Source organism: Rattus rattus, chromosome 3, assembly GCF_011064425.1.
Source record: "Rattus rattus isolate New Zealand chromosome 3, Rrattus_CSIRO_v1, whole genome shotgun sequence".
NCBI classification, from domain to species: Eukaryota; Metazoa; Chordata; class Mammalia; order Rodentia; family Muridae; genus Rattus; species Rattus rattus.
Genome location: NC_046156.1, coordinates 206,308,330 through 206,321,509, shown reverse-complemented (window position 1 = coordinate 206,321,509; position 13,180 = coordinate 206,308,330). Strand labels below are relative to the sequence as shown.

The 13,180-nt window shown below is 38.0% G+C and overlaps 1 protein-coding gene across 1 annotated transcript in view; it reads right to left on the bottom strand.

Moving 5' to 3' along the window:
- Positions 1-13,180, bottom strand: part of Xrcc4 (X-ray repair cross complementing 4) — a 214,916-nt gene that overhangs the window by 118,748 nt on the left and 82,988 nt on the right. Inside the window, exons 4-6 of the mRNA XM_032899059.1 lie at positions 8,605-8,771; positions 1,824-1,976; positions 982-1,073 (exon numbers count right to left, since the gene is read on the bottom strand). Coding sequence (XP_032754950.1) covers positions 982-1,073; positions 1,824-1,976; positions 8,605-8,771 — 412 coding nt within the window. The remainder of the gene's footprint in view (positions 1-981; positions 1,074-1,823; positions 1,977-8,604; positions 8,772-13,180) is intronic.

The window sequence follows — 13,180 nt, the reverse complement described above, 5'->3', positions numbered from 1 at the left end:
AGACGCTTTCCCCTCTTGTTTCTTTCCTTTTTATAATGTATTCATTTATTGAATATAATTTTTAATGCAATGTAGTCTGATCAAGGGTTCCCTCTTCCATGTCCTCCCAGCTCCTCCCTTTATTCCATTCACTCAAATGTAGCTTTTACTCCCTCTCTTTAGTAACAAGCAGGCAAAGCAAAACAAATAAACAAAGTAAAACAACAACCAAAAGTAAATACAAACACACACATACACATACACACACGTACATACATAGATACATACACATATACTCACACACACATACACACACATACACACACATACATACATACACACACACTCACACACACATGCACACACACATGCACACACACATGCACACATATACACACACACATATACACACACATACATACACAAATACACACATACATACACACATATACACACACATACACACACACATACACACACATACACACATACACACACACATACAAACACAAATGAAACCAATAAAAAAACAAAATCTGAAACCATAATGTACTAGCAAAAGAACAGTAAGATAAAAACATGCCTGAAAAGTGGTACAACTAGACATCTGTTATCCCTGTCCCCTTTTACTCTGTAGCAAGCTCTTTTCTGAAGAACAAAAGCAGATTGGGCCTCATCCTGTTCCATCTATTGACCCAGCTCCATGAGATGTCTGATACGAAAGCCCTGCAGTTCTGAGCCGGTGATATTAACATAAGATGCATCTGCCTTCTTGTTCATGCACTGTCATGTAACAGCCAAGGTACATTCCTACTGAACGGATATATGCTTGCTTGTGTGCCTTGCTGTTATAACTGCTACAGTCTACTGTAAATTTTAATGTAATGTTCTTAAAGTTTTAGGGTAAAATTTTTGATCAATTTCATGGAAACCTTTTCTCATATACTTTTTCAATTTGGTGTCTTATGACACAGGAACCCCTAGGGGGTCCAGCCCTCTTACCTGCGCCCAGCACAGGGCCTCCGCTTTCTTCATCAGTGCTGCCATCATAAAGCCCATCCTCCTCAGGTGTTTTGTCAGAACTCGGAGTTTCCCTGGAAAGAGAGAAAGGCGGAACTGGAAATTATCGATTCATTCTGGCTAACGATCTACTTAACCAATAAGAAAATACAGAAAAACATTTCTAGAAAAATGTTCTGCTCAGACAAAGTAAATTATGCAATTTAGATGAAATCAATGAAAGACAGAATCTAGTCTGTATGAGTTAATGACGAAAAACAATGTGAAATTACCCAAACCTATACTAACCAATTGTAACCTATAATTCCCCCCACCTTAGAAATCAATTGTACACACACTTTTAAGGAAGGGGAAAACATCAATAACAACTTGACAACAATAGGAAAAAATAACATACTTCCACCAGACAATGTAAATGTACCACAGGATTTAGCTTTTACTAGCTGGATCAAAAGCCAACATTGCTTAGATGCTAAGATTACAGATGTACAAACAACTTGCAGCCTTGGAAGAGGTGAAAAGTTTTGGTAACTGATATATTTCTTACTTCATAATGTCTAAAAATTAAATAAATAAATTAAACAGTTAAATCTTTCAGAATTAAATAAATATGTTTTATATGCTATGACATATGCTGTTCTTCAAATTAAACCATGGGATGACATGGAGAAATTGTGTGGAGAATATACTCATCCGAGCTAGAATGTCTAAACCCACTACCAAAAAAATGCACATTACTGAAAGTAGACACCTAATGCTGCAAGTCTGTAAAGACATTCTCCTGAGATTTACACCTCTCTTAGCCAAGGGCAAGCGGATGCTACCTTTCAGGTTTGGTACTCTTCTCCAGCTGCTGGACTTCATTTAACAACTTATGCAAGCTTCGGATTTTTGTTTTCTTCTCATTCAGCACCAAGATAAATCTTTGATACAAATCAGCCTCCAAAGCTTCTTTGTCATTCACACATTTCTCAAATCTAAAAATGCAAAGGAGTAAACAAATTGCAAGTCATACAAATTTTCTATCATTAATATTATTCAATCCAACCTCATGATTTCAAGAAGCCTTTTGAAGGCAAATGTAATTAAGGTCATTTTATTTAAATAGAGTGTGAAAAAGTTAGAAAATGCTATTTATTAATATTTGTCACTTATGTTCTAAAACAAATAATAATTGAAATAGAAATAAAGCTCTCTAACCTAAATTCTCAAATATAACAATTCATGTGTAGTTTATTTATAAAAGCTCAATCATTTACATTGTATATTATATTACATGATGTATATTTATTAATATTACTATTACAGCAGCCATGAGCATATATCAAAGAAAATTTGTTGTCAGTCTTCAGACTACGACTTGTTCCACAAGAACATAACTAATTTGTGTCTTTATAACCCACCACATTTATGCACAAATCTGAACATAAATAAAAAATGTATGTAATGAATTGAATTATGCCACCTGATGTTTCCAAGAAGATAATAAAGAAATGATGAAAAAAGTATATATCTTTAGCCATAGAGATATAAAAGAAGAATAAAATTCTCTAGTATTAATAATTCATCCTGGAATGTTATAATGCTCAAGCGAATTTCACTTGCTTTAATGTCCCAACAGACAGGAAGGATGCAAACTAACAGAAGTTATATACACCTACTGTGTACGTCATGAGTAAATGATTATTATACACATTTAAACACAAATATTTCATTGAAAGTATTCGTATAGTCAAGTTCTGCCCAACTTTACCTTTACTGCGCTGCTTATTCTATATGTTCCTAAATATACTTTATATGTGTCCCATATATGTCCTAATAATAAAATATGTACATATATACACATGTAAACTAAGGTGAGATAATTAGAAATGAAAATGTCAAAAAGTGAGATGTTTCCTATCAGCCCTTGATGTGTCTCACAACCCATATACATAAAAGCACACAGAAGTTATTCTAGGGTAAAAAGGACTATCTACCAATGCAGTTCTGGAACCAATTAGTGCACATTCGTTTAGCATGGATTTTACTAAGGCTGGCATTGCATGAGACCACAGAACACGTGTGTTCTACCAAGTGCTTTGTGCTCAGTGCCTAGCAGAGATGCTCAGTACACATTCATGACATAAACAAATAAAGTGAGCTCATGAGTACAGTCTTTTTCATTTGCTGATTTATTACACATCAAAAGTACCCTTCTTTTTCAACACCGTATCTCAGTTTCTCTGAGCCTGTCTTCCAAGACGCCAACCATTTGGCACTAGGTTAGTTGAGAGCTACATGACATGTACTTTGAAGTCCTGCTCCTTGGAGATGCCTTTTTCTAGTAGCCTTTCCAAGTGTGTGAGACTGGTCCTACAAGCTCAGAGACGAATCTGAGTTCTTCAGCAGCACAGTGTCCGTGCTAGGGGCTGAGAATTTCCTAAAGAGCATGGGATGGAATTCATACTCCTTCAGCCACTTCACTCTGGCAAAAGAGCTTGGTGGACTTGTTTTATCTCATTGGTTACAAGACACACCAGGGTCTGTGGGACCTCTTAGGAATGTCTGCTTCCTTTCAGTTCAGGCTTCCTATTTCAAGATACTGCCAATATTTGTGATATATGTTATGTGCAGGGTATGTTACTCTATCTATAATTTCAGATGCAAACTGTCAGGTGAACAGTCTCTTATTTTCAAACATAAGAAATTTAAATATGAGGAAAATATATAAACAGCTAAATTATCTCAGTATATAATAAAATGTTTTAAATACATACAGATATGCTTATACAAATAAATTTCATGCATATCACAATTTACTACAGAAAGATTCAGAGATTGCAACAAATTCAGAATCTATAAAATTTAACTACATATTTAATTTTTATATAAAGCATCCCTGAAATTTTTGACTGTAAGATTATACACACATATTAACTGTCAAGAACTATCAAGCTAATCCCCACAACCTTATGAAAACTACATCATGTAAAACACATTAAAATTTTTTAAAAATATTAAACTACAATTTCATATAATTTTCATAAAGTAGTACTAGTCTGAATACCCATAGCACAACTGTACTGAGAGGCAACATAATTCTTGTTATGGGTAAAAACTTATGTATCATGTAACTTAGCCTTCTCTGTTATGGCTTTATTTTAATAAATTGGTCATCAGACAGGGTAACACTTCCCAGAAAAAGTTGAACTATATGGCATAGAATATTATTATAAACAGTGATAGAACACAAATTTACTCAGTTATTATCTCAACAAACTCAGAGAATACTGGCCATTTATCTAGAATTTAGTAAGACACACATAGCTTGTCTTAAACATCCTTAAAACTAATCTTCCATAGCATTATAATGTTGCTATATGATATTTATTACTTGCCTCCTGACAATTGTCTATCTGAAAAGTTGGGCAAGAATTAGTAGGTCAGAGCATTGGTCAAGGAGAGACATGGGATTCATTGCTAAGCCTGAGGTAGTAAACCCCCCCTAGACCCCTAAAGCAGACTATAACTAGTCCAAGGGTCTGCCATAAAGCCAGGATCAAAGTACGTTATACAGAAGTAGCACAAGGAAAAACTTAACGATATTTGCACTTTCAAAGTTGATGATGATATTGAGCAATAGTAATGCTAAAAGTCATCATTAATTAGGGACTTAGGAAGTTAGACCAGAGCATAGTTCTTTTTAAACATGATAATAAATAAATAAACACATAAATACATAGATTCGTTAAAATAAAATATTTCTGAGTGCTGAGAGGCCAAAAAAGGAAACAAAGCAAAAACAAAACCAAGAAAAAATCACACAAAAAATAATATTCCAAATAAACTAACCAATTGACAGTTCAGAGTACATAAGAGACATGTGTGTGTGGACATATGATACAGGAACAATACAGTGACCATTATATTAACATGTTCATGTGGACATATGATCTAGGGCAATACAGTGACCATTGTAACAGTGAGCTCTGGTCCAAGTTATACCAGGTCAAGGTTGAATAACACTAGAAAACCTGAGTAGCACAGACTGGCTCAAGGTGGCTGAGAGGAGCTGGAGCAGAGGCTGAGAGCAGACACAGAATAAGGCTCCAGGCCAGGAAGAGGATGTGCACAGCTGTCCCTTATGCTCTCTGAAGACAGGGTTTTCTGTCGCTGCTCTTAAACAATCTCATGGACTGCCATGGAGACACAAAAATATCCCTAAGGTCTTTAAAACTGAGACTGAATTCATCTGCAGATAATGTGATTCCACCTTCAAGATACAAAGAGCTTCCAAGGCCTGCTAATTTAGCCAACACAGTCCACTGAAGACTGCCTCCTATTCTGGGTTTAATAACTGTAACTCAGAATAAAGCCAGAGAAGTTCTGAGCGGAGGTTTGACCGCAAACAAAAGACCTATTCAGTAACACAGAAGTTGAGACTTATTATTTAAATGAAGTAGGAAATCTAATAAATAAATACATACAATAACCTCGGAATCCACAAACAAGTTTCTAATGTTTTCTTTTATGTGTTTAAAGTATAAAAGACAAACACTATAATGAAAAAAGGGAGCAAAGAACACAATTATTGAGAATAATTAAATAGTAATAGCAAGACAATCCTAAGGCCGGCCAGCGCATTAAAATTTACAATTTCTATTCATCTGTAATTTCTTACTCCTCCCTCAAGCTTTGTTTATTCCTGTCATCCTACAGGAGAAGAGATTTATATCCAGTTCTGATTGCAACATTGATACACATTTCAATTAAAAATATATGTATGATTCAAGATATATTCCATTTAATTTCTCTTTAAAATGTAAATATACATATAATTTATAAACAACGGGTAATATTTTGGTAGTATACACATCTCCTGAAAGAGAACCAAACCATTTTAGAGGTTAATAAGAATACAATTACATTGTTGGGTTAGCTCATTTTATTTTCTACTCAATGTTCAATGTACATCAAACCTTATTACCATAGTTTCTGAAGAAAGATTTCTTGTTCTGTTCAGGTCCCTCTTTCCAACACCCTTTTCCTTCTATCTGCAGTATGAATACAGTGGTACGGAAGGAAATGACAGCACAGTGCCCTGGGAGATCCTAAAGTGCTCTCTCTGCCTCCTCAAAAGGAGCAAAACCAAATGGGGAGAGTCGATCCATTCACTAATCTCATATCATGTACATAAACACTAGCCTAGAATTCCCCAGAGGATTCCTTCTTCCCACAATGTAGGGTCACTCCAATGGCAACATATTGGTGACGTAAAAGACACCTGTCTCAGTAATGACATCAGAAAACATAGCTGGAGCTATCATAAAAGACAGGTGACAGGAAATTCCTTGACGTTGTCAGGCAAAAGCCCCTTCTGGACAGGTGAGAAAGCAAATCAAGCATATGTGCACCACAGAACTCTGTGCGACTACTCATGATTTCCCTGCACAGAACTCTGCGCGGCTACTCATGGTTTCCCTGCACAGAACTCTGTGAGGCTCGCTCATGGTTTCCCTGCACAGAACTCTGTGAGGCTACTCATGGTTTCCTGCACAGAACTCTGCTGCCACTCATGGTTTCCCTGCACAGAACTCCCGCGCTTCTCTCATGGTTTCCTGCACAGAACCTCTGCGGCTACTCATGGTTTCCCCTGCACAGAACTCTGCTGCCACTCATGGTTTCCTGCACAGAACTCTGTGAGGCTACTCATGGTTTCCCTGCACAGAACTCTGCGCGGCTACTCATGGTTTCCCTGCACAGAACTCTGCGCGGCTACTCATGGTTTCCCTGCACAGAACTCTGTGAGGCTCGCTCATGGTTTCCCTGCACAGAACTCTGTGAGGCTACTCATGGTTTCCTGCACAGAACTCTGTGAGGCTGCTCATGGTTTCCCTGCACAGAACTCTGCGCGGCTACTCATGGTTTCCCTGCACAGAACTCTGTGAGGCTGCTCATGGTTTCCCTGCACAGAACTCTGTGTGGCTCGCTCATGGTTTCCCTGAGCAAGCCGCTGTCTCCAGGCTCATCTTCACTCCCTTCTGCCTCTCACTCAAGGGATGAAGCTGAATGCTGATAGACAACGTCTTTCAGCCACTGACAGGCATTTTAAAGCAATTGCTTCAAGTACAGAATACCCTATCTGCACTCTTTGTGGGCAATTTATGAATCAAATTTGTTTTAAATGGAAAAATACAGTGGCTTATCACAACCACAGTCTATCTCCTATTATTAATTTCATATATAAAATAGAAAAACATAATCAGACAATAGATATAATTCTAAATAATGCTTTGCAGCACAGGTATTTGATACTGATTCCTATAAAATGAAAAAAATAAGTTTAGAAGAATTAACTGATTTTTTCTGTATAGCTTCCTAAATATATAAACTCTCATTTGACTCATTTATATATTTAGTATATATAATATATATATATATAATATATGGATATAAAAATAATTGAAAGCTAAAAGAGAAAAACACAAGTATTCCCTTAATATAAAATATAAAAGTCAAAGATAACTGGGTACTAGTTATCTTGCTTTATGTACTTACCTAATTCATTTTATTACTTGTTAAGGACATTTATAGCTACTCATATACATATGTGAATAAGAAACTGTTTAACATGTACTTCCCCAAGGAGTTCTTACTGTCCATATAGAGCAATCATAATAATTGCCCTAAAAATTCACAGGTACCTTTAAATGGGAACTATGATATTAAGTCTTTACTTTAAAAGAAAGACTTTAAAAATTTACCATATAGCACAATTTGTAACATCATTACATATGCAACACATAATTACTCCAAATACTGTTACATACAAACTTATATATGCCATGTTTGCCTCTGCGGGAATATGTGTTCATGATACAGTTCAAACACATTTTGTGTAACAGAATAATGCCAATTATATACTGTGTGAGGGAACATTATGATTTACATGAAAAATTAATAATCAAAGAGAAATATGTCATTCTTATTCACCATTTAAAAAGCAAGAGGCAAATCAGAGAAAATGAAAGACTTTTCAGTGTCTTGTTCAGTAGCCACAATTACTTCATCGTTTGAAAATGATTATAGCATGAAATTTCAGTCAGGGAAAATGTCACCAGGAGAGCCAAGGCACACATCATTTGAGGTAGTCCTTATTCACTGACCCCAAACAAGAGCCCACTGTGCTTGTCTACAGGTCACATGTCCCTTGTTAATTAGCACGCCTATAAAGTAAGCTAAAGGAATCCTTTCCTCATAAATATCCCTGTTCTTTGCAAGTGCTGGGGACTATGCCGGGCCACCTGTGTGCTAAGCACACATTCAACGGGCAACAGACTCAGACTAATGTTGTTATTAATAATGTAATAACGCTCTGCGATATTCAACCCCCAATCATTTACTTTCCTGTTTGTTGGCTGTACCAAACACAGAGAGCTAAAATGGTTAATGCCCTCCTAAGGTACAAAATAGCCACTAACAGCTGAGGTTGAATAAAATCGAGCAAAGGACTAGTTAGGAGGGATTTTATAAACGCCTGCTCTACTAACTTCATACATCATTAGTTCCATCTCCAGGAACGGAAGAGCTCAGTGTTTGCTGATGGAAACTCACTGTACGCACCGGCCTTGAACGTCAGTCCAATCTCTCAGGAGCCTTTCGTTTTTCTTCTGCAGGTGCTCGTTTTTGGCTTGTGTTTCCGCAATGGTGTCCAGGCAGTAGCAAATGAGTTCTCTGATGACTTCAGCTGGGTTTGTAACTTTGTCTAGGTTGAAGGAACCAAGTCTGAACTAAAAAAGTAAAAATAAAAATAAAAAAGAGAGAAAGAAAAAGAGAGAATGGAAAACATGTTCAGATTGGGAGTCGTGCTGAGATTGAATAACAGTTTCAACACACTTCCTTCTGAGGGGAAACTGTATGAGACTGAAACTCGACTGACCAAGTACACTACAGTAAGGACAAAGCTGGAGCACACCCTAGTTTTCTATTGCATTTCTCGTATGAATCAAGAAATAGGTTAGAAGAATGTCTCTCACTTCCTATTAGAAAACAATACACCTGCTCTTCGCTATTCCACACCATGTGTTTACAAAAGCCTAAGTGTACGTTAACCCACTCAGAGGAAGGGAACGGGTTACACACGAGAACTTTTAACTCATTAAGATGAATGGAAGTATCTTACTATAATCATTGGAATAAATCATATATGAGCTACTGATAAAGAAATATTCAATACTGGGAATAGTTAAAACATAAATAGTTGAATTTCCAATAATAGTTAAAAGTAGAGTTTTAAGAAACTGACAAACTGTGAAAACTACAAGTTTTTTATGTAAAGAGTATGATTTGCTAATAGTAGTAGTAGTAGTAGTAATAATAATAATAATAATAATAATAATAATAATAATAATTACCAAATGACAACTTGAATACATTTGCAAGAGGTGAGAATCTTAAAATAATTTTAAGAGGGAATTTCAAAATGAAGTATTACAATGCATGTGGTAGTTATGGATCTCAAAGGAGCATACACTAGTTGTCTGTCTATCTATCATCTATCTGTCTATCTAAACAAGTCAATACCATCTCCACTATGAGTCGCTTGTGTGGGGTTTATTTTCAGTTTTTGCCTCTAGATCACTATTTCTAGTATGTTAAGTATTTAAGGAAAATATTTCCAAAATGTTTCACTTCTCAGGCTTAAAATTTTGAGACAAAACCAATCACTCAATTTGTAGAAGAGACAAACAAATGAAACCAAGCTACCCAAAACCTATTTTCTATATGGCAACAGACGAGTAATTTAGTAACTTCCTTTAATGTAGCATCAGTTACATATACAACGCTGTAAAGTACATGCCTGTATATAAACGTGTTCAGGGTGGTGGACCAAAAAATAAAATAAATGTGTTCAGCTGAAACATATGGGTAAAAGATGGTTTAACATCATGGAGACTAAGACAAAAGGCTTAAAATATGAATCTTAGATGCCGAGAAACGTGTATCCTCAGTTAATATATAAATAAACATGAACGTTGTGACGGTTGTTTTCAACAGTCAACTTAGCACAATCAGCCAGCACCTGGGAAGAATGTGTCAAGGACCTAGATGGGACTGGACTGGGATATGTCTAGGGAGATGATCACGACTAAGTCCACTGAGGTGAGCAAAGCCATCCACTGTTGGGGTACCTGAGAGAGAGCCCAGCTCAGCATGTATGCAGGGCATTTCATCACAGCAAGGGAAAATGAAACCAAAACAAATATTTATACTCCCTGAGATTACAAACACATTTTAGAGCATTAAGTATTACTTTTCCAACCATAAAATATGTGTTTTTAAGCCAAAACTGGTCATAATATTCACTTAATTCTTTATTTTATCTCAACTTTTATTGGCTCTTAAAGTAAAGAGGTATCGGACAAATGCTATTTCCTTGATTTCAATGATTATACCCATTTGAGAGGAACTCATAACTTGGATTAATCAATTTAAGATATATTTAACAAAAACATAGTTGGATAGAGTAGAAATTCAGTATGACTAAATTATTTAACACCACTGTGCCTAATTTAATTACTAATTTTAAACTTTTAATCTGAGATCAAGGGCATTTGAAATCCACGATAAGTCTATGTAACAAAGATAAAAGATCAATTAAATTTTAATGGCATGAGGAGTATATATGGACATAAGAGGCAGAGGGGGAGGGAAATGGAAGGAGGAGTATGGGGAAGGGAACGGGGCTTCAGAATCAGGTGTGGGGAAGGACAGGGGAGATGGGCATGAAAATGAATGGAAATCTGCAACTGACAGGGTCGAGGCGGTAGGGGCCATGTCCATAACGAGACAGAAACCTAGGATAAGCAAAGCGCCCAAGAATCAGTGTGGGTGACCTTAGCTGGGATTCAAACACTGGGATATGGAACCTGAAGAGGCCAACCCCTGTTGCCAGGCAGGAACCACAGCAGAGCAATAGAGACACCGGCCCAGCCACCAAACTTCCCACCAGGAATGTATGCTGTCTACAAGAAATGCAGGCACAGGGAACGAAGCAGAAACCGAGGGAACGGCCAACCAATAACCAGCCCTACTTAAGACCCATGCCATGGGCAAGCACCACTCCCTAGCATGGCTGTCCTTTGAGAAGTTCCACCCAGCAGCTGACTCAAACAGATACAGACACCCACAGCCAAACAGTGGATGGAGCACGGGGACTCATGAAAGAATAAGAGACATTGCAGGTCTCACGGGGACAGGATCTGCACAGTAAAACCAACAGAATCAACTGACCTGGACCCTAGGGTCTCTCAAGAGACTGAAACACCAACCAAAGAACATACAGGGACCAGACCTAGGTCTCCCCACACATATATAGCAAATGTGCAGCTTGGTCTAAATGTGGGTCCTGGAGCAGGGACTATCCCAAAAGCTGTTGCCTGTACTTGAGATATGTTCTAGGGGGGCCTCAGTGGGAGAGAAAATGCCTAGTCTCACAGAGAGCTGACGTGCCAAGGTTGGGGGATATCCAGGGGTCCCCTACCCAGAGTAGAAAGGGAGCAGGGGGATGGGTGAAGGATTGAGGTAGAGGGTGACCAGGAGGGTGACAGTGAGTGGGAAGTACAGGGAATAAGTAAAAAGATAAAATTAAATTTAAAAAAAAGCATATAAACTGGAATTAAATTTGAACATGGACCTTTTGAAGCTTCTCTGAGTATAAACATCCTGAAAATTAAAGGGGATACAATTAAAAGAAAAAACTAAACTTCCTTCACTTTTAAGCAGATGACACTGTCAACATACCACATATCCACAAAGATACCTGGCTTCCTATGCATATTACAGCTGTCAGTGTGTTAAAAAAGATGTAAATTTTTAGAGAAGAAAGGTTTTTATCACATGAAACTTTCAAAATGCTGTGTATAGAAAACATACCCACACTTTGATCTTGAATAAGGAAATCTGTACTATACTAATGCAGAGATTAGAAAAAGTCCAAGTCCTATACTGTCTGTCTCAAGAGAAAAGGAAAAAATAATACTAAATTATTTTTGTCAAAATAACATTCAAATATTAAGAAATATTTTTAAAATTATATCATATGAATACAGTGTATTTGACCCAGATTCATCCTTCATTCTCTGAGATCCACCGCTAACATCTATCTCAGCATCGTGTTCTCTTTCTTCAAATGAAAAAATCTTGCTTTTAATTAATTATACTATTAATAATAATATGTAAGCATCATTTTTCCTTCAGAGTTAGCAATTCCTTGCAATGGATTGCCTTCACCAGTTTCTGTTGCTCTAAAGTATATACCGTATATTCAGATTCAGGTATCTGAGTATGAAATCCAAAGATAGGACTTCCCATCAGCGTCCATATTATCCTTGTCTGTTTTCTCAACGGGAAGGTCGGTGTTTCACCTGTGCGCAGCGCTCAGCAGGGAAAAGTTCTTTTTTCACCATCTGCGGCTGCGCACACCATTACAGATTTGGCCAAAAGTTCGGGGTTGGGATTTCCTAAAAGCCTCCTCCTCTGGGGCCTGAGAGGAAAATCCTCCATTGGTTTAGCTCTACTTCAAACTTATTTTCACAATGACCGTGAGCACAGGAAAACTGGGGAGAAGTCATCTCTCCCTTGCCCCTGTCATGCCAGCAGACCGCAGTGGGGCGAGCTCTCCAGTCTCACCTGCAAACCTGCCACCACTTTTACTGTGCTCCCAGGCAAGGTGCAGGCCCTGCTCTCCCAAGGGCTGAGGCTGATGAGGGAGAGAGTGCCTGGAGGCCAGGAGAGAGGAGAGGTATGCCTGCTCTTCTTCAACCACAGCACTCAGAACAGGTCCTGTACCTCCCCTGGGCGGCACAATAGAGCTGGCCTTGGCGGCCACCATGCAGGGGAGCGCTGTGAGAGCAGGGGAGACCCTGCCAGTGGTCTCCTGGGTGAGCTGGTCTGAGGCAGAGCTGGAGAGCCAGCCCCAGGAGTATACGGACAGGAGAGCGAGTGGGCTTACCAGCTCAGCTCCTGCCTGGACCCAGGTCTAGGGCTGTGAGTAGGAGACCTCCCAATCTGTGACCTGCGGGAGTGTGTATGACAGGGGAGACCCTGCTGATCCTAAGCTGCAGGATCTACATGACACAGGGTAACAACAGGATAGGGGAAAGGAGACCCTGGAAGATTATGTCTAGATAGTATAACA